The sequence below is a fragment of the Atractosteus spatula genome, chromosome 14 (genome assembly GCF_055471065.1).
Source record: "Atractosteus spatula isolate fAtrSpa1 chromosome 14, fAtrSpa1.hap1, whole genome shotgun sequence".
Classification (NCBI taxonomy): domain Eukaryota; kingdom Metazoa; phylum Chordata; class Actinopteri; order Semionotiformes; family Lepisosteidae; genus Atractosteus; species Atractosteus spatula.
The window spans coordinates 34,630,122-34,653,120 of record NC_142719.1 but is presented as its reverse complement, the minus strand read 5'-3'; the positions used below and the strand labels follow the sequence as shown (position 1 = coordinate 34,653,120).

The 22,999-nt window shown below is 37.3% G+C and overlaps 3 protein-coding genes across 3 annotated transcripts; 1 reads left to right on the top strand and 2 right to left on the bottom strand.

The window, feature by feature from the left end:
* Positions 1–1,276: 1,276 nt before the first annotated feature.
* On the bottom strand, positions 1,277–10,989 carry ik (IK cytokine). The gene is made up of 20 exons (XM_088931849.1): positions 10,802–10,989; positions 9,848–9,914; positions 9,074–9,166; positions 8,738–8,797; positions 8,371–8,538; positions 7,898–8,012; positions 7,233–7,303; positions 6,954–7,000; positions 6,662–6,825; positions 5,903–6,011; positions 5,644–5,683; positions 5,246–5,441; positions 4,717–4,735; positions 4,247–4,323; positions 3,646–3,731; positions 3,133–3,190; positions 2,793–2,881; positions 2,273–2,381; positions 2,041–2,075; positions 1,277–1,582 (listed from the first exon to the last, which is right to left on the bottom strand). The coding sequence occupies exons 1-20, from the start codon at positions 10,815–10,817 to the stop codon at positions 1,555–1,557; spliced, it is 1,647 nt and encodes a 548-aa protein (XP_088787975.1). The 5' UTR covers positions 10,818–10,989; the 3' UTR covers positions 1,277–1,554.
* Positions 10,990–11,198: 209 nt separating this feature from the next.
* Positions 11,199–13,342, top strand: ndufa2 (NADH:ubiquinone oxidoreductase subunit A2). The gene is made up of 3 exons (XM_088933354.1): positions 11,199–11,373; positions 11,815–11,921; positions 13,120–13,342. The coding sequence occupies exons 1-3, from the start codon at positions 11,273–11,275 to the stop codon at positions 13,209–13,211; spliced, it is 300 nt and encodes a 99-aa protein (XP_088789480.1). The 5' UTR covers positions 11,199–11,272; the 3' UTR covers positions 13,212–13,342.
* Positions 13,343–13,468: 126 nt separating this feature from the next.
* Positions 13,469–21,001, bottom strand: tmco6 (transmembrane and coiled-coil domains 6). The gene is made up of 14 exons (XM_088932647.1): positions 20,937–21,001; positions 20,266–20,359; positions 19,770–19,879; positions 19,394–19,503; positions 18,846–19,029; positions 18,464–18,568; positions 17,803–17,888; positions 17,365–17,481; positions 16,895–17,009; positions 15,523–15,703; positions 14,976–15,070; positions 14,727–14,894; positions 14,269–14,394; positions 13,469–13,984 (listed from the first exon to the last, which is right to left on the bottom strand). Exons 2-14 carry the CDS (start codon positions 20,354–20,356, stop codon positions 13,964–13,966), a joined length of 1,509 nt encoding a protein of 502 aa, XP_088788773.1. The 5' UTR covers positions 20,357–20,359; positions 20,937–21,001; the 3' UTR covers positions 13,469–13,963.
* Between the last annotated feature and the right edge of the window lie 1,998 nt (positions 21,002–22,999).

Here is a 22,999-nt window from a genome sequence, read left to right as displayed (position 1 = left end):
ATACCCTTTACAGACTTCAGGTGATACAGAAGGCAAGAGAAATATTCAATTCAATTCAATATTCAATTCAAGCTTTATTGTCTCCTGGGGGAAATTTGTTTTACGGCACAGTCAAACACAACACAATGACAAATAAACATCATCAAAAGGGAAGAGAATACAGTAGTGTTACAGGAGATAAAAAAACAGTGTAATTGCAGTGGGAATGAAAGATTTCTTGAGTCTGTTGGTTTTACACCTGGGGGCACAGAGGTGTCTCCCAGGTGGGAGAAGTGTGAATTTGCAATGGAGGGGGTGAGACACACACTCCATGATGCTTTTGGCTCTCTTAGTCACCCTCTGTTGTAAATGATACTTAAATGTTAAAGTATAAAAATTATAATTAGAAAGCCGCAGAATAAATTTCAGTTTATAGTACTTCAGGTGTGAATCAAAAATATAATCTCAGAGTTGAGGTTGATTTAGCACATATTTAATGCTACCCTTGTCTTCACAACATCATTTGTCCTTTACTGCCCAGTACATAGTGTCAGTACATCAGTCAGTGTATTTTGGAAGCAGACTGAGAATAAGCCCAGGAATAAAAAATTTGACATGACCCTTCAGAGTACAGATAATGGGTTAATGCTCCAACTGGAGGATTATACTCAGTGGAGTACCACAGGAAACTTCACTAGGTCCCAGTTTTTATCAATTATCTCTAATCTTGCAGTAAATACCAAATGCGGAGGGTCAACAAATACTCTAGAAGCATTAAATGAAACTTCAAATTATTTAGATAAAATTCAAGACTGGGCAAACACTTGGTAAATCAGGTTTAATGTAGACAGTGCACAGAAAGTGGAGGTAACAAAACCAAACTATACATAAAAAATAAGCATGAGAAAGTAGAGGCATCTTATTAAAAAGACTTAAGTGTTTATGTTGGTAAAAGTATAAATCTAAATAAGGGATTTGTTAAAATTATATGATACACTAGTAAAGCATCTTTTAAAGTAGTGTAAAGACATTGTTGCGATGGAATCAGTCTAGAGAACGGCAACAAGATACATTTTGGGGCTTAAGCGTATGTCCTCAACTGACATGCTGTAGGAACTGAACCTTTAATCTAGAACAGAGAAGATTAAGAGGGGACCTGATACAAGTACTGAAAATCCTCAAAAGCATTCATCTATTTACTCGTAACTACTCACAAGCTTCAAACAACATAGTACTCTTTATGTGAAAAAAAAATCAATTAGTTACGAAAAATACAGACGAATCAATAAAATGCATGTTTATTCAGAGCAACACTTTATTTTGCACTTCAGGATATGCTAAGGAGTTTTAGAAGACCTTTAACTGTAATGTACAGAACATCAACCCTTTGAAGTTGTTGCAATACAGAAGCCTATTTCCTTGTAGGATTAAAAAGGAAAAAAAAAGCTGATACATTTTTTAAATACACAAATCAATCCTAGCATACTATATACTGCAATTCAAATTACTCATTAAAGAAATAGCACAAACATAGACCACTAATAGAATAAAATGGTAACTAAAAAAGGAATGTCTTCAGTACTTTGGCCTCTTCACTTCCACCCTGAAATGAAAAAAAAAAAAAACATTTTTAGAGTGGTGGACCAGACTCCATGGTAGTATTTAAAATAACAGTTCTTGTATCATTAATCTCTTGAAATTTTTGTATTCCAGAACTGTCTGATTTTATACATTTTAAATAAACTCAGCTCAATCATGCAAACTGCAGGTAAGAAAAAGTCATTGGGGATCAGCATTAGCAATGTCCCCCCTCTCCACCAAGACTCTTTAATTCTTGACAAAGCAGTTACCAAGCAACTGAGTCCTAATGTGTAGGACTCCAACTAAGACAGCACAGCAGAGGAAAATAAAAAAGAAACCAAGCCTGATTTTACTGATCCCAGTCTTTAGGAAGGCCATGGATTTTTTCAGGGACTTCCGTGCTTCTAAATTTTCACGCAAGTTATTTCCCATGTCCTATGTTTGCAATCAAGTAGCGAATGAAGAGGAAAAGGTACACACCCATCTGCTTCCATTTTCTTCCTCTTTTCAATAATCTGGAAAATAAATAATAAAATACAGATCAGTTAAAATCAGGTAAAAGTTTTTTAAAAAAGTTAAAACCTTGTTTATGACTGTGAGGTGCAAGATGAAAATAAACCTCTTCCACTAGATTATACAGACGCTTCTCTGTGATGTATAGAATTGAAAAAGCCCACGTATAGCCATGGATCTTTCTCATGAACACACTTACAGCACTGATCTTCTTCCACTGCCGGTCAAGCTCTGCCTTCTCATTGGTCTCCTTGAAGCGGCGAGTTTTCCGACCCTCTGACATCTTAATTCCATACTGGAAGGCGGCCCTAAATTATTGTGCAAAACCAGAAGAAAATGTCAGATATTTGGTCACATTTAATCAACGCGTAAAAAAAGGTGGGCGGCACGGCCTTGCAGTGCCAGGGTCCTGGGTTCAATAACAAAACCTGGAGTTTGTGCGTTCTCCATGTGTTTGCGGAGATTTCCTCCCACAGACCAAAGACAGACTACTGGTCGGTTAATTGTATTCTAGAAGAATTGGCTCTGGTGTGAATGTGTTTGTCTAAGACTCTGCCCTGTGATGGACTGGTGTCATTTGCGTGTTGCTTGCTGGGATAGGTTTGAGTATCCCTGAGACCCAGAATTGTCTGGATGGATAAAAGCAGGGTAAAATTCATATCATGCATAAAACTATTTCAGACAGGACACCTTACAACATATAAATATATATTCCTTACTTAGGCAGGGCTTCCTTGTTATTCATATACTCGCTGTACTCTTCCTGAGTGTCAAAGTCCCAGCGTCCCAATGGTCCTTTCTTATTGCCCTGTAAGGAAGGAAAAGTATCTATGAAAAAGCAAGTAGCATCAATTACTAAATGTCACTTTACTGACAGTTAGGAAAAGGAACTGCCTACTTTCTAACAGCTTCTTTTAAACTCAAATTAATATGTTAGGAATAAATGTTTGAAAAATTAAAATACCAAATCTGGTAAGTTTAGAACAAAGAATTTAAAAGAAATTTGAAGGCAAAAGGAATACATAAAAGTAGATGGTGTAAGTAATTTAAATATATGACCTGATCCATTTTACTGTAGTCCACTTCTTCATCGCTGTCCACTGCTAGATCATCCATTCTGAGAAATATCAAATGGCAATTGAGTTAGATTGCCATCAGAAGTGTAAGGATTTAGGCACTGTAACTCTTAAAGTGATAATGAAAAATACTATTCAATCAAATAAAGGTTTTGCTCGAATCTTCATAAAGAGACTTAACAAAATGTAGTATGCAGTAAAAAATCAAATCATGTTACATACATCTTTAAGAAGTTCTTATAAATCAATTTTTGCACCTACTCTGCAGAAATTCTCTCTCTAAAAACAAAATATAAAGATACACAATGTCCCTTGTCCGGAAACTGCAACATAAACAAAAGCCATGTTCACCACTTCTCCTTGTGATTGTGTCAGACAGCAACTGTTGATAACACTGTGAAGTCCTTACTTAAAAGCACAAGAGTACATGCAAGAGGCTGAACAACGTACATTTTTGTGAATACATGACAGAATAAAAAAAAAATCTGTCACTTACGTAGCAGGATAGCACTCAGCGTAGCTGTTAGACATCCCAAAAAAGTCCCCAACGTGTTTCTTCTCTTCCCTTCTACTGCCAGCAGTATTCCAGGTTAAGGGAAGAACAATATCAGTAGTAACATTTAAAACCACTGCAAGAGGTCCATAAAGATCAAACTTGCAATCTGAAAATGTAATAACCCAGAATTAAAAGTCAAAGAGGAAAAGGTGGACAGAATGACTTTCAAGTTTTTTCTGCTCCATCCCAAAGCTTACAAAAACTTTTGCACATCCAACTAGTGTTTCAAAATACATTTAAGCCTCACTGAAATAAATAGGAAAGTCAAATTTACTCTAAAAGGCTTTAAGAATGTGTTATATAACCAAGTAGAAAATTGCTATGTTTTCTTGCAAGGAAATGTGGCAAATAAGACTAAGTAGTCTATACTTAAAAAAGTATATGCAGTATCACAAAGAGATAATTCAATGTAAACTGTATGCATCTTAAAAGAGAGGATACCTTCTCAGATTATAACAATCTCTCAGTATACATTTTGCCACAGATCAATCATGTGATACAGAAATAGTGGAAGTAGACAAAGAGCAAAGAAAGGATATGTCTCTTGGCCTTGCCACTGTGCACTTCCAGCAAACTTCTCGTTGATCAATTTAATTTGATCCTTCACAGACCCAGGACCTAATAAAAAATAATTACATTTGTCAGTCTCAAGGCAATATTCTTGAATCCTAGGCCATTCCAGTGCTGTCAGTTTCAGTACCTTTGTAAGCTGCAACATAAAGAAAAAATAAGAACCCCAGAAATTCATTAAAGCTCCTACACGCCATTGTACATCTTTTTAAACCTCATACATTGGTTTCAACTTTAAACTTAAAATTTTGATTAAAATGATAAACATTAATTGTTCCAGCAAATTTAATAATCATAAGTCTACAGTCACATCTACATGCACCTGTTTTACGTAGATGCAAATTCTGGTTATTTAAAGAAATTAAACTTGACCACTGACAAATATTTACCACAATGCAATATATTTAAACTGTAGTATATAATAAAAAAATAAGTTCTTACCCTTTTCCATCTCCACAGCCTGTCAAAAAAGGAAAATGTATTTTTTAACTAAAATCCAATGAATTTGTCTCTTACTACCATTAGTTTCACCATTGCACAGCAATGTAGGTTGTGTTTAGAAAGTAATACTAAAAGTTTAAAAATGTGCTTCTTGCAACTAACTTTTCTTGGGAACAAAATTTAAAAACCAAATTTTACTGAAAAATGTAGTACTGTAAACCAAATGACACTCAGAAGACGAATCTCAGTAACTTACACTGCTGAAGAAATCTAGCACGCCCCTTTCCTTCAAAACCCAGATTAACTACATAGGAAATAGTTTGCACAAAAGCCTACCACACCCCATGTTCTGTTTTGGTAAGCATAAGGAAGATTTTTTATTCTCTGAAAAGTATTTTAGAGTCATGCAAGTTAAAGCAACGTTTGTGCGCTACATTGTTCTGGTGAAGAATGATTTTTTATGCCATTTCTCCATTACTGAATACTAGATAGATGTTTACTGCAGATGCTAGCTAGCAGCTCATCTCACCTCATCATCAACCCTTGGTTTCTCAAAGTAGCTGTGTCTCCTTTTCTCTTCTTCTCTGTCTCTCTCCCTCTCTCGTTCTCTTTCCCGGTCCCTCTCGCGCTCCCTCTCGCGGTGGCGCTCCTTCTCCTTCTCCTTCTCCTTCTCGCGCATGGCCTTGGAGGAGGAGGGCGTGTAGTCCCCAATGTCATCGAAAATACTACAAATCGGGGAAGCAGTAAGAGACAGCCTTTACACCTACACAAGTCAATTGTGCTGCAGGAGGCGACAGGAGGAAAGTGCACAAAGTAATGACATTTTGGAGAATGATTTGTTTTTTTTAAACAAATCATTCCTAAACAGAAAAATAAAATGTATCGACTTGTAAAAGGAGATGACACTGGTGGAATTTTTTTACTTACTTCAAATCTGCCTCTGGGGGTTTCTTTTCATCAAGTTTTCCTGAAAACAGACAAAATCACAATCTCTCATATTCCATGCTTGAAGTGATTCCCTAGTTCAGAATGTCTGTTTGGGACACGGAAATACTTTAATTCCAACAACAATTCTCGGTTTACACCTGCTAGCAAAATAAACAGTATTACGCCAAACTGACATGAACGGGAAACAAGTTAATAAGTCGTTCAATGTTAAAATGGCCATCTGAATTATCTGCCGCACCTTTCTCTTTCTTCTTCATCTTCTTGTTGCGGGTGCCTTGCCGAAGGTAGGACAGGATCTGAGTCAGCTTGCTTATTACAATGTCATTTGTTGTCAGGGTGGTTTGAGCCTGAGAAATAGAAAAAAAAAATCAGAAAAGTGCAGATAACTTCAGAAAAGGATTAGGTGGGGATCCCTGTTTCCAGGAATCGGAAAAGAAATGTACATGATCGGATGTTTCAGGCTGCAAAAATGCATCAGTGTAAATCTTGTTTTCACACGAACAATAAATGCAGCATTATCATTTGACTGTTTTCAGATATCAAAACTTTAGCACAAATGAAGAAATGGTTCAAATAATTATTTACATGTCAACTGACACTTTACACTTTTATACACTGTATATTAATGTACATGAAGGTGTCAGGTTGTAAGAACTAGATAAAAAATAGAAAAGCAACCTTACAGCTCTATGACTCAATTACAATGGTAGAACCTCAATAATCACCAGACTGAATTATTTTTATATGAATCAGCTCTGCTCATATTAGCCTATGAGAAATGTTATTTTGCATAAAATACCTTATGAGCAATGTCTTATGTAAACCCTATGTAAATAAACACATTAAGTATCACTAATAGACCAAAGAAGATCTTACTCCGACTTTAACTGCATTTGCTTAATTAGAATACAGGCCCTTAAAACTAAACAGGAAGTATCAGCTTTTCTTAAGAATGCATTCAAACTGACGAGGATGAAATTAACTACAGTTTTCTTGCCTCCATGGTGGGACAGTCAGCTTTGCTCCTGATCAGTGTTGTGGGAATGTCAGTGTCGGCATACTCATCCTCCAGATCCACTACATAAGCCATCCTGCCAGGCAGAAAAAGCTCATTTCTCTCCAGTGCACGATTCTTGAATAAGATGCGGTAAATGTTCCTCCCTTCAAAAGATACATTGTCATTAAAAAACTGCCACAATTGTTAACCTGTCAACTCAATCCATCAATGAAATCATTGATTGCTTGTTAATCATTTGAAAATATCACAACAATAAGATCAATATTCTTACCAAGACGGGTCTTGAATTCAATTTTCTGTTCTGGATCTTCATCTTTCCTAACAAAACAACAAAGATGTAACTGGTTGTAGTAAGAAATATTTTAAATGAAATAGAACAGTATGTGTTGCTTACCCTTGAAATTTCTATTCCTTACAAAGGATGGGTGTTTTACCTTAAGGAAATTCATTTTACATGGAATTGTCAACTAAAGTGAAAATACACATTTTGGATAATTGCAACCACAAGATTTGATCATATCTGAAGAGGAAAAATATCTGGATCACATACTTCACTTCCTTCTGTACTTTTTCCATCAAATCCTCTTCCTCCTTTTCCTTGCTAGTGATTTCAGCACGTACCTAAATTCACAAAGGAAAGGAATGTTAGTGACCTGTCCAAAGACTGGAGTCTCTCCCACCTGTTACACCCAGCTGTAATTAATACACACTGTTTCTAGCAACAGACACACTCGCATAATCTTACATTTATTCCTGTGTCAATATTACATATTTGGAAGTTCTCACATACAAATCAACTTTATCATGAGCAGATACAACATTTTCTGATTCTTTTAAAATAATTCAGCCCTATTTTTGAATCTAATGCTGCTGTTGACACAAAAAGAGCAAGAATTTCTCAAAGCACACCTCCTAGCCAGGTACTAGAATGTTAAATAGCCTAGTTTTTCTGTGAGGAACACTACAAATTTAGCGTATAACATAAAATAATAAAAATATTACTGCAATATCATGTCAGACCAAAAGTACCCTTTGATGACAATCACAGTTTTGAGTCATACACTAGCAGAAAAATTGCAGTGTTACCTTTGTGATTCTCCTGTAAAAGAAGCATTTTTTGATACTCCTGCAAAATGATCAGGACTCCAAGTTCTAAAGACCATATTACAGATCATTGAAATGGCTTGCCGATAACACTCTTAATACAAAACTCACCTTCTGCAGCAGGGCAAAATCCAACCCTTTCACCAAGTGAGTGTGCTCCATGTCACCACCCAAGAACTTGGACTCCTGGATCAGTTGCCTTCTCTTTTCTGCTGCCGATTTATCGCTGTTAATTGCCAAAACAGGAGAATATATAATGATCATCAGAAACAACCATTTTAATGTATTCAAGAAACACCTGCTGGAATCTAAAAATTCCATCGATGCAAAAACACCTTTGCAAGAATATGGAAACAAAGGAATGTCATATTAGATGTACAGAGCTACCGCAGAACTTCACAAATATAAATCTTCTTGGCTGACAAGCAATTAGGATAGATTAGAAGTGTGTTCTGAAGGGAGGACTACTGAGAAGGGCAGTCCTCTTCGTGTAGGGTGGAAGGAAACAGGAGAGGTGTGTGGGGAACGAGCTGCAGGGCTCGATCTGAGAGACACACGCAGCGACTGCCTGTCTGAGTACTCACGCTTCTGCTGTAGGGCCCACAGCCCTGTAGTTGGCTGTGGTGCTGATGAGTTCAGTCTCCTCATAGTCCTTGTTGACACCATCTCTCCTCTCCCTTGCTCGGTCTCTGTACTTCTCAGCCAGCTCGCGCTCGCGTTCAAGCTCCTGCTGTCGAAGCTTGGCATAGTAACTGCGAGTGAAGCAGGAAAGTTAAAACAATGAAATGGAGCGAAATTGAAAGAGTTCAATTTATGCAATTATGCTCAACCTATATTCCTTTATCTATGTGTTTACCTTGGGCGATATTTACAGCACTACTTAGTGAAGCTATTCATCAGAATAGTTTACCAAACTTTGCATTGTGGTTGAATAAAATTGACAAAAATCACCTTTTCTTCTTCCTTCTACGAGCTGCTGGGTCTTCATCCTCATTGTATTCCCTTGGCATTCTGGAACCATACAAGGCGAGTTAGTATGAGAAACATGAGGCTCTTCCATTTGCAGATAACTACAATTATTGATAGTTGAATAATTTGTAGCTTTTGATAAGACAAACTGTTTGTTTCTACTACCATATTAAAAATATTTTGACAGATGTAGAAAAGGTATAACAAATACAGGAACAAGCAGACGATGCTGTGGACGTTCTATGAGACGCAGTTGTTGAAAACCTTAAGGTTTCCCGTCTAAAAAAAAGTGCTGTACACTGCCCCATCAGTACTCACTCATGGTGGCGAGATTTTGAAGGAGGGGCTGTTGAAGGTGTTGCCCGTGGGGTCATCAACAATTTTCGGAAATCTTCATTTGTCAGCTTGGACCTAAGCAGCAGAAAAGAACATTAACATGATCATTCAGCAGAAACCTTCCGACACATTTACTACATCTTAAAAAACACTCAACGTATTTGAATCCACCTCTGTAATATTTAACTCTTTGGCTAAAGTATGATAGAAATGAAAATTTACTTGATACATTGCACTGGATTATTTTAAGGTACAAGAAGAAAGAATGTAACTTTTTTTCAGGTGTGTTTATTTTAGTTCCTCAGTGGGCTCTGATCACAAGATTATATAAAACTGTCAAAATAACACTGGAAGAAAATGCAATACTGAATGATTTTGATAAATAACTAGTCTCCATATTTAATCTGGATTTCCGAGTGTAAAATAATTACTGAAGCAGCACAGTGGTGCAACAGTGCTACTACCTCACTGTTACTGGGTGCTATGTTCTATTCTGTACTGGAATAGCTTCTGTAAGGAGTTTGCAGGTTCTCCAAATGTCTAATTACATGCTGTCCAGGCTATTTATTGTCTTTAAGTGTGTGTGTGTGTGACCACAATGCAGTTCCGCTTTGTGCCCCATGCTTCTGAAATATGCTCTGAGTTCCTGAATTACTTTGAACAAGAACAAGGAGCTTGCTAATAATGGACAGATGGGAAATCATAAGTAACACAACAGAAAAGGAGATAGATACACAGCAATATAGAGATACTCACTGGAGAGCTGACCGATGATCTTCCACCTCATGGCCATCTGGAGCCAGGGGATTTGAGTACAGCTCACCTTAGGGGAGGGAAGGAAAACAAATATAAAGGTTATACGAAAAAGTTAAAAAAAGAACACCCTAGTTGAATAAGGTGCTGCCTAATGGAAAATTACAATAGAAATGTATAACATTTGCCAGAGAATAGCACTTAGAAATGTGTCCCTAGAGGCCTGACTGACTAAGGAAGAGGTTTATACAAACTCAATTTATGGTATACTTGATTGAAATCATGCTCTTATAATCTTAAAATTAAGATGCTAATTAGAAATCCTATTTTAAAATCATTGAATCCCTCTGAAGAGATCAGATTTCCCAGTAAAAACATATTATATTATTGATTTTTAAATCCAAAGATTTCTTTGAATGTTACAATGCTGAGAAGATCCATGCTTACAAAATTTGACAACACAATTATGAGGCCTACTGTTATGAGATAATTAAACATTATGAGGCAGTCACGGTATAAACATTAATTTCTGAACACACGTACATTCACATAGACAACGAAGCAGAGTCCCACTGGTAATGAGGCCTACTATTAAAAACTATTAAAACTACAACGATAGACTGTCAAGCAGATCGATGTACTGGCTATAGTTAGTCGTGCATTTAAATAATACAAACATTTACCCACAAGAAATGTTGACATTGGACGACTGTAATAATTAAAAACAAAAACCCTGAACATCAACATAAACCAGTTCAAGTAAATCATTGCCCCAAATTCCAAGCTTACAGAGAATATTGCATCGATGTGTTTATTTAGCCATAACATCGATCGGATTGAATTAACTAATGTAAATACGTTTGAAATTATACAAAAAACAAAGAACGCGTTTATCCTCGTAAACAAAATAACAGCAACATTCAAGTACTTGGGGTAAAATGCAAAAACAAAACTTACTGTCTCGTTCGGGCATTTTGAAGCGGTTTACGTTTCTCTGCTTCAAAGAGAATCCTTACATCTATTTTTTACGTTTTAAACCGAAAATCAATCTGCAAATATTATTTTAGACACTTAAACACAGCAAATTACTACTCCATCCGTCGTCCACAAAACTCACTACCGGAAATGGCAGAACAGGAAAAATAATCGATCACGGTTGTCGCAATTCTGACTATCGACTATCATTGCCTTGAAATACCCTAAAGACATTGGTCAGAAGCATCCTGCTGTAATTGGTTATCGCTGAGAGTCTATCTACTTTACTCCCACTCTGATTGGTGAGCTGTTTACGCCCCTCTAAAATGTGATATGCGATTGGTTATGATGCTTTCCAATGGAATGCTCTTTAAGCACTCATTGGGCAAGGCGGTGCTCCTAAAGGAAGTGGTAGAGAGTATCGTAAATCTGTAGATTTTAAAGGTGAACATCATGGCTGCTGTTGCAAGAAGTATTGGGTCAAATCTTGCGAGAAACCTTAAAGAAATCCGCTTACATTTGTGTCAGACCTCGGCGGGTAGTCAAGGGGTCAGGTACGTATTAAGAAAACAGGTTTTGCGGGCTTTTACTAGAACGACATGTTTTCATAGCAATTTGATTGCTTGAAGAAGTCGTACAGCTGTATTTTACAGTATAGAATGTTTTATGTTTTGCCGAAATTGTATCTCCTGTTTGCATTGGAAACAGTGCTTTTATAGACACTCAGTCTTTGAACTTAGGTAGTTTAAGCATTATTAACACTGTGTCACTGGCTGCTGTTTCAACTAGGTATAGCAGATTCTCAATTTACAGGAATGTACTATATCTCTCATCGGGGTTGGTATTGTACATTTGGATAATATGTAAAAACGAAAAGCAGTATTTTATTCATTACCTTCTAATTCTTCCAAAATGTTTTGTAAAGTATGATGAACAGGTCGGTTAATGGCAGATAATGACATTTAAAAATATACGATTGTTTATTCTTTCGTTAGGGATTTCATCGAGCAGCACTATGTGACGCTGAAGAAAGCTAACCCCGAGTTTCCAATCTTAATCAGGGAGTGTTCTGGTGTTCAGCCTAAATTGTGGGCACGATACGGTGAGTCTGACTACAGTACTTGAACAGGTGTACGGCAATCAGCGGATTTATAAACATTTACTGTTTCCTGAAAATGAATACAACATGCAGTAATTAAGGTGCTATTATTGTTGGGGAAAAAACGCTTCCATTATGCAGATCATGCAACACTAACATAAGTTGATGCTTAGCAAACCAGATCTCTGCGTTTACTGTTTTTTGTGCCAACTGATTATGTCACTGGGTGGTACTGTGGAAAGGCAGTTAGTGTATCTGCTCTCCGTTTTCAAATCCTGTGTTCAATTCTGGACAGGGGTAAATTTTGTGAGGAGTATGCATTTGTGTTCACACGCATTTTTGCTGGGTGCTTCAGTTTCTTCCTATACCCTAGTTAGCTTGGATACTCGATGTCTTCGAATTATTCTAATGTAATTGTGTGTTTGCCTGCTTATGCTGTGGTGGATTGGTGTCCATTGCAGGGTACATTCCTACCCTGTGGCCTATGATTGAAAGGTAGCCAGTAGGTTGCTGTGACTCATACCATGGATAGGCACCATTCAGATAAAAGATGGCTGATTTAACTCCAAACGTAAAGGATTTGCAAATTAGAACTTTATTTTTTATGTCTGGAACAATCAAATTTACATTTGCTTATAAACTAGCAGTCATTTGAAATCCAGTTGTAAAGGAATTCAGCAGGCATTGAGCCATAATGAAGACAGGAATTGGGAGCCATTTACTTAATTCACTCCTAAAATATACAGTTGTCATTTTGCTAGATGTACTGATTTAAACTTACATTTGGGTGGCTTTTGTCAGCAGGAATGAAATCCAAACATCACTATAGTTCTTTGGAACCTTGGTTACTGTTTTGGATTCTTTAAATTCTGAAATATTTACCAGGCATATCTACCATGCCTGTCCTGTTCCTAGTGCCACCACTGTTTAACAGAATATGCTGCACAGAAATTGCTGCTACACTAACATAACTAGACCTTTTTGTTTTCCACCTACAAATATAATCTCTGATTGCTCAGGAAGTGAAAACAACTCAAGTTAGTCTACTAAGTTGAAATTGTATTGGAACATGGAGATCTTAACATCTGGCATACACTTGGGGCATAAGGAGATGTATCACAATTATCAAAATAAAGGTATTCCTCTGTTTTAACTTATAGGATGACCGAGCGGGGCTTGAATTGCTGCTTTTGTGTTGCAGAGTTTGGCAAAGAGAAGAGTGTAGCTCTGGACAACATGAATGCTGCCCAAGTAGCCAAGGCACTGGAGTCTGTGGTTAATGCTAAACCATGAAGAGAAGCAGAAAAGGAAGTTCTGTGCAGGTGGTGTCTGTGCCCTGTATTATGTGGACTTTGGGTGAACGGTCTGTTTCAACCCCAATGCATTGATATGCCAGTGTACAATAAAATGTATTTAATGACAAATGAGTTTTTGAATTTTCTTGCTTAACAAAAGTATAACTTCAATAAATCACACACAAACTAAATTAGAATATTTTATTAAAATAAAACAAATACACTTCATATTATAATGCATACTAAATTAAGTGTTCCATTTGCTATTTTTCAAGGACTAGAGGATTGCAGAAGAGTGGGGGGGAAAAGGCAGAGCCAAGGGTAATTTTTATAAAATACATTCAGGGGTATACTAAATGACCAGATTCTCTTGGGTTTATATTGTAATTGAATATCTTTTAAGTTGGTAAAAAAATGTGCATTTTATATTAAGGTGTCTACCTTAAGCTACCATTTTATAATTAGTTTTGTATTTCATGATGACAACCTGGAAAAGTTTTTGATAACCAGAAAATTATAAATTACATTCTCTGTAACAGGGTTTTTGATGAATGTGATTTGCATTAGTTTGTATTTAAGTTGATTTTTTTATAACATAAAATCTTTTCCATATAAGAGTAATGGCTAAAATAGCCATACAGAAAAGAAATTTGCATTGCAAAATTAAAGTATGTTCCCTGAGAACCTTTAGCATTTATGACACAGAGCTTTCTTCTTGATACTGCCACTTTGCACAACATGGTTGGGGTGTCATTCAACAGGAGTATTTGCCTTTAAAACAGGGAAAAAATTAAACTCATTTTACTGCTCTCAAACAACAGGCATACATGATGGATATATCTCATACATGAATAAGTGAAAATAACTTTTCTGAAGTGCACATTTCTTAGATTTAATTCTACAACCAACATTAAAAGTCAATAAGGGATATTTTACATAAAGTTCTCTTAGTTTCCACATCTGTGGAATCAACAACACATTCAACAACATTTTTAAATCAGTTCCTCCTTCTCAAACTCCTTAAATAAAACATCTGCTCAAGTAGCTGTCCTTACCAGGACCTGTGGGGAGAGATATCTATCCAGAATGAAAGTGGCTCGAATCCTTAACCCCTCCTGGCTGTTATACTGGATGGCCTCTAGCAGTGAAATCCCCTCCTGCTTCACAAACTCACAAGCAACCTATGAACAAAGTGCATGGAAGAAGAGGTTTGCCATTATGAGCTGGTGTAATACATACATGTTCAAATCTATAAATAGTAGAAAAGAGTTTTAAATCAACAGAAAAATCAGGAATAAAACTCATGCCTCACTAGCATAGTCTGGCTTTGATCATCTACGCTCTGAGGGGCAGGTGCTACCAGCCCCTAGTGTGGAAATACAACTACCAGAGAGACAATACTCCGGTTCTGAATAATTTCAGTATCTTCTGTCACAGCACACATATGGAGAAAATATAACAAGTTCTAATAACTTGGGAAAAAAAATCATCTAGGCTTTCGGTATCAGATTACCTGGGAGCTGCCAGCCACCATCATGTGCAGCAGTTCTAGACTAAGATGTATAAGTTCAGGATCAGCCATTCTGAGCGTTGTGTGAAGAGCTGACAGCACCCCTTTCTGGTGCAGCTGCTGGCAGTACTCCGGTCCCTTCTTAGCAGTGTTGCACAGTACATGCAGGGCCTAAATTGAAAGAGGCATAAACCTTAAAATGCATTACAAAAAATACGGTGCTTGAAATAACCCGATCCCCACGTTTCTTACCATAATGTTTATGCCCTTGGAGAATGGCAGCAGCTCAATCAACACAGGTACCAGGTTTAAGTAGAGCAGCACCGAGCAGAATATGGCATCTTCAGCTGGACAGCATCAGCGGAACACAAAACATGTAAGGCTAATACAGATGTATTACTTCCCCAGCATACCCAAGTCAAGCACGTGAGAATACAGGGTCACTGACTGGTAGGTATTGATATAATTTAAAGATGAAAAACTCTACTTCAACAGTGGATTAATCTCATCTGAGAGAGAAACCAAAGTTCTGCAGTGACTGATTTCTGAGCAGTTTGAACTGCCATAATCAACACCATATACCATATACAAAATATACAAAATCTCAGTTTAAGTAAAAACAAGCAGAAATGCTCATAGTACAAACATTTCTATTCAAAGCAGGTGACTGTGTACTCTGCTAGAGCAAGTATCACTTACATATTCATCAGGAAATCCAAAAAGGAAACTAGGCACAATAAACACTCAGTTCCAGAAAAGGTGGTAAGTTTTTCCCTCAGATATAAAAGTTGGTTGCTACCTGTAAGATTATTCATGACCCATAGGCTTTCTCGTGCAATGTATGTCCGCGTCTGCAGAAAAGCCTGAATAAAGGCACACAGCGCCACCAGCAGCCTGCTGTCCCTGATCTGCTCTCTGCAAGCTTCGCCTCCAGTGCCCGCTAGCAGGTTCCCAAGGCAACGGAGCAAGGGAGAAATCAGCTGCAGCATTTTCAAAAAACAAAAACAGTTGACTTTTTTAACGTGCAGGACTGTTGGCTTCCATGAGCGATATGCTTCACCAGAAAGAACACAAACAGCACTTTACTGAAACTCCTGTATTTAACCTTCAAATATTAATCAAACTAAGGGTTTTGAACACCAGAGATCTCTATCAGCCATACACAGTAATTTCCAAACTAATTAGAATAGTATGCTGTGCAATACATTCATTTTTAAACACTGTTTAAAAATGTTTGTGTTTGTTTTCCCACATCTCAGATTTTTTTTCAAAGAAATACCAGCTTGTTTGAATTTGCTTGATAATTATACTAAGGATGCTACAAATGTTTTCCACTATATCTAAGGCAAGAAACTGTTCAATTTTAATTAACCTACATTTAACACATGACCTCACTTCTTTGTACTGACTCCTAGACTCAGTTCCTCCTCCACACTTAGTGGAAACTGTTGTACCTGGGTTTGTATTGCAGATCAAGAATGGTGTATTTTCCAGTTTTAACCCACTGCACCTGCAGTTTAATAACAATTGTTATGCTATTTAATGCTGAGCTTCCTGTTTACAGCTTTTCCACGGGATTTAAAAAACAAAATAACAGCAAAAAGTAATAAAACTGCAAATCAGTGTAGTAATTAAGAAAAATGTGGAGGGAAATGTATTCTTAGCATAGAGATTAATCCCAAATCCTGATTAAAAAGAGGGAAAAAAAACAATGGAATGTTCCAAAAATAAATATCAAACAGATGTTTTTCAGGAATATTTAGTGGTAGATTGATGAAACCTATGGATTTTTGACAGTACTCATCATCTTCCAGGACAACACTATCAGTGAATCAGGTTTTTTTGTAAGGATCAGGACAGGTCATCAGGTCTTCATAATCACAGTTACTGATACCCCTATTCTCTATCTATCCTAACTTGAACCTGTCACCTTAGGTCTTAGATTTCTGTTCCTTTTTCCTCAACTTTCTTTTTCCTGCCCCTCTCCCCAAACTTTCATGGTATCTTATAGTTTTTCCTTCATGGATCTTATACTTTTCCCTTATAGATAAATATAGGAAATATACTATTTCCTTATAGTTAAATGTAAAATTTTCCCTAGCCACATGTAAACCTGTATGCAGAATTTCTGCTTTTAGCAGAAACAAGACAATTTGATATCCTTGTTTTACCTGCTCAATACCTTCCTCAGAGGACTCTGATGCTACAGCACCACCCAGCGTGATCAGCAGAGAACTGCACTTAAAGATGGCACCTTGGGCAACCAGTAAATCAAGATTAACATTGCTGTAAAAATAGAAGGAGATAAAGCTTTGGTCATAATCATTTGAATCAATTTACAGCATAGACTCATTTAGAATACTGAGGTGTACCTGGTGTAAGAAATAGCCAGTCTTACTCAAATGCTACCATGACAGTAATATATTGACCATTTACTTTGATTTGCTTTATCTGGTCAATTAAATCTACACCTTCAATGTCTAAAAATTGCATATTTTCCAAGATTGTCTAAAGAGTTAAATTGAAAAAATGTTCATTTTAAGAGACTTAACACAGAGCATATATAAATGAAGTGTTTACAAGGCCTGTTACTCTGATAGCCCTGCATATTTAAACATCTAAAATGATAAAAGACTGTCACCTGCTGATGAGATAGTGGAGACACCAAGCACATTCTACAGCTGTCCCAATCCCACACTCGGGATTAGACTGCAACGCTGACAGCAAATCTTGGGTCACCCCAGACTGTAGGACTGATCTGGGGGGAGGAGGAAATGTATAAGCAATGTATAAGTGAATCAAATTGTAATTGAATTGTGCAAATTATAAACTTATGTACATAATACTGGTTCAGTTTTGGGTTCGTCTGATGGCCAAATTGAGAACACAGGGATTTAAGAAAACAAAAGGCATGGATCAGTGGTAAATACTATTAGAGGTGCAATCAAGGCACCTGAAGCTCGGATGAAAAGAATCATAGAGGACCTCTTGGCATTAAACATCCTAGTGTTTCCATTAAACGGAAGGCTGTCCAAGTCACATTCCGGAAGTCATAGACTATGGAATCAATGTTGCTCACGGGATTATTTTTTCAGGAGCCTCTTTAGCTTGGAGAAGCTGGGAGAGCGCATATCCCACTGCTTCCGTGACGGCCACATGAGGACACTGAAACAAAACAAAGGCACGAGATAACAACTTGTCTGTAAGCATTTACAAGTGAACGATGTTGAAAAGTACGTTACAGTTTAAAAAGCAACTTGACAATAACCATATCATCTTAAAGCTTTCACAACAGTGTCATTTTAAACAAAATGCCACAAAATCCAACAGCCTATATTCTTATTGAAGTAGAAATATACCAAGTTGTGATCCCGAGTAGGAAGGAAAACAGATGCCTTGGCTGTATATGTCAAGCCCAGTGAAGGCAGAAGAAAAAAGATTAGGTTTACCAACACCTAGCAATTTAATGAAAAAGCAGACCATGCAAGGGCTGTAAAAAAGGTCCTGTCCAAATGTCATCGAACTCAGTCCTTAAGACTTTATTAATTTCATTGTTAATACATAAAATAGTGCAGAGATGCACTGTTATCTGGCTCAGTGTAGAGTAGATACCCCTGCTCAGTCACCACTACTCTCATCGCCAGATTGAATTGGATGTCCTGAAATAAATACAGATCTGAGCTGGCCTTGCAGAGCTTACTGAGTTCTGAATTACTGAAAAACCAGGTGGGACACTGTACCCGTATACAGCTCGCCAGGGCTGGGATAATGCCCTGGGCCAGCAGCTTTTTCCGAATGGCCTCGCTCTCCGCACTCAGGTTTCCAAGGGTGTATAAACACAGCTCCTACCAAAATACAGAAAACATATGCTTAGGTTGAATGCAGTTAGATGGAACAGAAATCAGCCATTAAAAAAAATATTATTACTGTAATTCTTTGAGCTACACCTCAATTAATTTCTACTATTACACCCACGCCCACTGTTTTTTTACCAAGTCGTTTAACTAGATGTGGATAAATGTGCATTTGCATTTTTTTAGGTAGGGTTGTGGTCTGGAGGAGATGCATGTTCTCAGTCACGGAGAAGCTGTAAGCCCCGAGAGGTGAAAGGCACATACTTACTGTCAACTTGGGACTCTGACCCGCAAGGAATGTAAGGAGGTATGGGGTGGCAGGTAGGCAGGCCAGGGGGACTGTGGCCTCATCAGAGTGAGATAGCTCATGCAGGCAGTAGGCTGCCTCCAGCTGGTGTACTGCATTGGATCCACTGAGCAAGCCCACCAACACATGCACACTGTTCTCCAGCCTGCAGAAGTCCAGAAGTCCACTGGTTAATAGAGGGGAAGATCGGCAGCACTCTTTTTTCGACAATTATGGCTGAAATTAGTGGTTTATACCACAGAATTCAGCTCTTGTGTGGGGGCCTTGCTTTGTCTTGAAGTCCCCTTTTGACTAATAAAAGGGCTCGTGTTTCTTACTTTGAACACATTTTGTTTTCTATTTTTATTCAATAAAAAGAAAAAGTCAAACCTCTGTCAAATAAGCAAACAGACCAGGTCTAGATGGTTTAAAATTAAAAACAGAAGAAGCCAGTTTCTTAGCTCTGTTCAAGTGCATTTGAAATTTAAATGAAAATGACCAAAAACCAACTGGACACTGTCTTGCCTTACTTTACAAAGATGAGCTGTGTCTTTTTGCAACGAAGAGCCCTCCTCAGAGTTCGCAGGTGATTCACTCTTTCCTCACTGCTGTGCTTGATCCCTTGGAACAGCTGCATTATCTTATAAAGACACATGGGAAAAACTCACTAGAATTGTCACCAAATTCAAATGAAAACATAACGAAAGTGTTGCGTATTGACGTCCCTATCAAGATCTACACCTTCAAATCTTCTCGTAGTTCCAGAGGAAGCAATCAGCTTCAACAATGGTTACTGGACAGACTACACAGAGAAAGCACCTTGACAGATGACAGATACAGTAAGACTGCCGTTGTACATTATGCTTAGCTTCAGTACATCAAAGTGTCTGATCTGTAATGGCTGACCTGTTCCTTTGTCAGGAGGCCCTCTGCAGTTTCCACAAAGTCATCTTCATCTGCTTCCTGTAGCCTCCTCTTGCTGACCAGCTGCTGGTCCCTCCGAGCCTGTCTTAGGGCTTAAAACAGATAACTGCTGCCGGAACACTTTTCTCAGGAATAAGACATAAACTGCCCTACTTTAAAATTGTAGATGGTGTGAGATTCTAATTCTACTGAAACTGTATCTACCAGAAACCTCCCCTGACATCTGAAATATATTTTATTGCAACCATAGTTACAACACAGCTCTTTCTGACTGGTCCACTGTTTTGTTTTTAATTTTGTAATCAAACAGACTGCTGGCGCATGTACAGAAACACCTTAATTGAACTACGAACCAACCAAAGTTTTTGTTTTAGACCAAAAGACAACACTGCCACAGACCGAGGAGTACAGTGTGATTCGGTTATAGAGGAATGTGTTAAGGTACTGTAAATAGACTGCGGGTAATTTCAGCACTAACCTTTTTCGTGCTCTCTTCTACTGATTTTAAGCTCCTCCAGGTTGGTCCCTTGAGGACGTAGTTTATGTCGGACAACATTTAACCTCCACATTTCCTTTAAATTTAAATTTAAAGATAGTTGAAAACAGAGACAAAAATATTCATTTAATCCGTTAATTCAAAGTTTATTTTATTGCATTTTCTACGCTAAATTGGCGAACATAAACGTTTGGCGTTAGAGACAGAACCATTACGTTCGGTCACTTATATTTGCAAACTGTGGCTAAAAACAATCATATTCAATACCACAGAAGATCATGATCCGTTTTTTTATATAATATAAAACAGCAGCCAATGTTAAACACACACAGGAGAATTGTGTGTGAAACAGCGACATTCATCACTACAATCAAGAAAAACAACAATAAATTCTGGAAGAGAAAGTTTTCCGTGACTCATCACTGCAAATTAAAACTAAGCAAAAGACTAAAACAATAACAGATACATTTGACACATACGACATAGAATAAGATTTTGGTGTTACTGATAACTTTTAAGGGTTCTTATACAATTTATATACGATTATTCCTACGAATGTTTTCAGGCTGCTGTGGTTAGATATTCGTGTTGACTGGTTTCCTACTAAACTAAATTACACGTAGAAAATGGCAAATAACGACTGCTGTATTTACATTCACAGATTAAACCTAATCCTTCAAAACTAACCACAAACCCCAGTTTGCGTCGCAGGTTTATGAGCTCAAATTGATAATACAATCTTTCAAGACGCCATCTAGCGGTGAATGAAATTATTCACCGAATGTACCGAAATACAAATAAATGTTTGTAAGTGTCCTATTTTTATGTTTGAAAAGGATCTGTTGTCCCAGTGAGCGTCGCGATTTTAAATATATACCAGAACATATTTTTATTCTAATATGAATAACACTACTATTCTCACATTTAAACTAGGTACTATTAAGAAAAATGTAAACGTTTATTTATAAATATGGCCGTGCTATTTACAAATAATCCATTCTGAAAAAACAGCCATCCATGTTATTTATAACCCAGTGATTTTATTATTATTGAACGGAACCAGACTTCTGTTTTGAAACAAATTTTTTAACATTCCCTCAGACCATATGGTGCCTGTGGTTTGGAAATCAGTTTATCATCAAATGTGGTCGTTCTTTTTGAACCAAATATTTTTAAAACCCCTTAGGTACGTTGCACAACCGGCACTATTGACAATTGTGTTTATCTTAAAAATAACTAGGGGAATATTAGCCAGTTTCATATGCCTACAAATTACGACTACCAGTTTAGTCAAAAAGTAAACTTTCATTCACATCTTCCAAAGAATTTTAAAAGTCAAAAGTCAGGAAAGGTAATGACGCAAATAATAGTGTCTTGTTAAATGTTAGAAAAATGTCTTACAAATGTAAGAAATAGTGTATTATTGTATGGCACAGCAGTTAGTAAGGCCAGGGGTTCAATTCTTGGGGCACTAAGTGAAGATTGTATTTTATCCAGGTGCTCCAGTTTCCTCTCACAGTCCGAAAACATACTGGTAGGTTAACTGGCTTCTGGGAAAATCGGCCCTGAATTGGAAGAGGTGAATGATATTATCCAAAATCCAGACAAAATGTTGGGGTACATAGCTAAAAGTCTAGAATTTAAGATCATGCAGTAATGTAAATATTATTAAAATCTAATTAATAATATCGCATAGAGATAACTGTACCACATTGGAAAAAAAATAAATTGCTGTTCTGGAATCAGAACAATAATGTGTAGTATCAGGTTTGTCTCATATGACAGGTTAAAAACTACCTTGCTTCTTCTCACCTGATCTCAAAAGCTAATTGGGCCTGGTCAGTACTGAGATGGGAGACCTGTCAGGAAAACCAAGTTGCTGCTGTGAAAATGGTGTTGGTAGATCTTTTCACTTTTCCCCAAGGATCAGAATTTCCCAGGCAACGTCCCAGTATGGTGACTGTAGACACTGTGCTTTAGCTGGTTTCATCCTTCAGACGTTGAGTTAAACCAAGATTGTGATTATTAGTTCATTACAGATCCTGTGGCACAGGGTAAGGTAAGAGACTTAACTTTGGTGTCCTAAATCCACTTTGGGCTTGGCTAACCAGACCTGCCTTAATTCTCCCCTTTATTAGTTGGATGAATTAATTTCTTGTCATTTTGGCTTTGTTGTGGGTGCATAATGGTTGCGAGCATAACCCAAAGTCGTACAGCACATAAGTAGTAGTGGATGAAGTATTTCCCCTCCCATATGTGAAGTGCTCTGGGATCACTCTGGATGAAAAATACTGTGCAAGTGAAAATAATTGTTACTGAATCTTTTTGGTCATCAGAAGAAAAAAAAAAGCTATTAGGAGGCCCGTGTCATGGATTCAAAATCCTCAAAGTATTGAGTAAACTGTTGAGCAGTAAAACACAAACCACCTGAGACACAAGAGGCAACTCAGGGCTGTTTCCTTGTAGAAGGTTGTGGGAGTCTGCAACAAACTAGACCAGAAGAAATGTCTGGACAAATCAATTAGCTAAATATAAACAAATGGGCTAGACGGGCCAAATGGCTCATTTTATTTATAATATTTCCTAAATCAGATACCAGTTATGCTGGTTTCTCATTTGTCTCCCCCCTTTCCCTCTGGTGCTATAGGAGCATAAAGGCACAAACTTCCAGATTCAGAAACTTTCTTCCCACAAACTGTCAGATTACTGAACTTAA

Bases quoted from the DNA above. Each gene is read 5' to 3' on its own strand.
- ndufa2 (XM_088933354.1), top strand. From the start codon at position 11,273: ATGGCTGCTGTTGCAAGAAGTATTGGGTCAAATCTTGCGAGAAACCTT. The intron at 11,374-11,814 runs GTACGTATTAAG...TTCTTTCGTTAG, and splicing joins GCGGGTAGTCAAGGGGTCAG to GGATTTCATCGAGCAGCACT. The intron at 11,922-13,119 runs GTGAGTCTGACT...TTTGTGTTGCAG, and splicing joins TAAATTGTGGGCACGATACG to AGTTTGGCAAAGAGAAGAGT.
- tmco6 (XM_088932647.1), bottom strand. From the start codon at position 20,356: ATGTGGAGGTTAAATGTTGTCCGACATAAACTACGTCCTCAAGGGACC. The intron at 19,504-19,769 runs GTCAGCCATTAC...TGTCTTTATAAG, and splicing joins GCCTCCTGACAAAGGAACAG to ATAATGCAGCTGTTCCAAGG. The intron at 18,569-18,845 runs GTAAGTATGTGC...GTATTTTGGTAG, and splicing joins GTCAGAGTCCCAAGTTGACA to GAGCTGTGTTTATACACCCT.
- ik (XM_088931849.1), bottom strand. The intron at 8,798-9,073 runs GTGAGTACTGAT...GTATGGTTCCAG, and splicing joins TCAAAATCTCGCCACCATGA to AATGCCAAGGGAATACAATG. The intron at 7,304-7,897 runs GTGAGTTTTGTA...TTGTGAATTTAG, and splicing joins ATTTTGCCCTGCTGCAGAAG to GTACGTGCTGAAATCACTAG.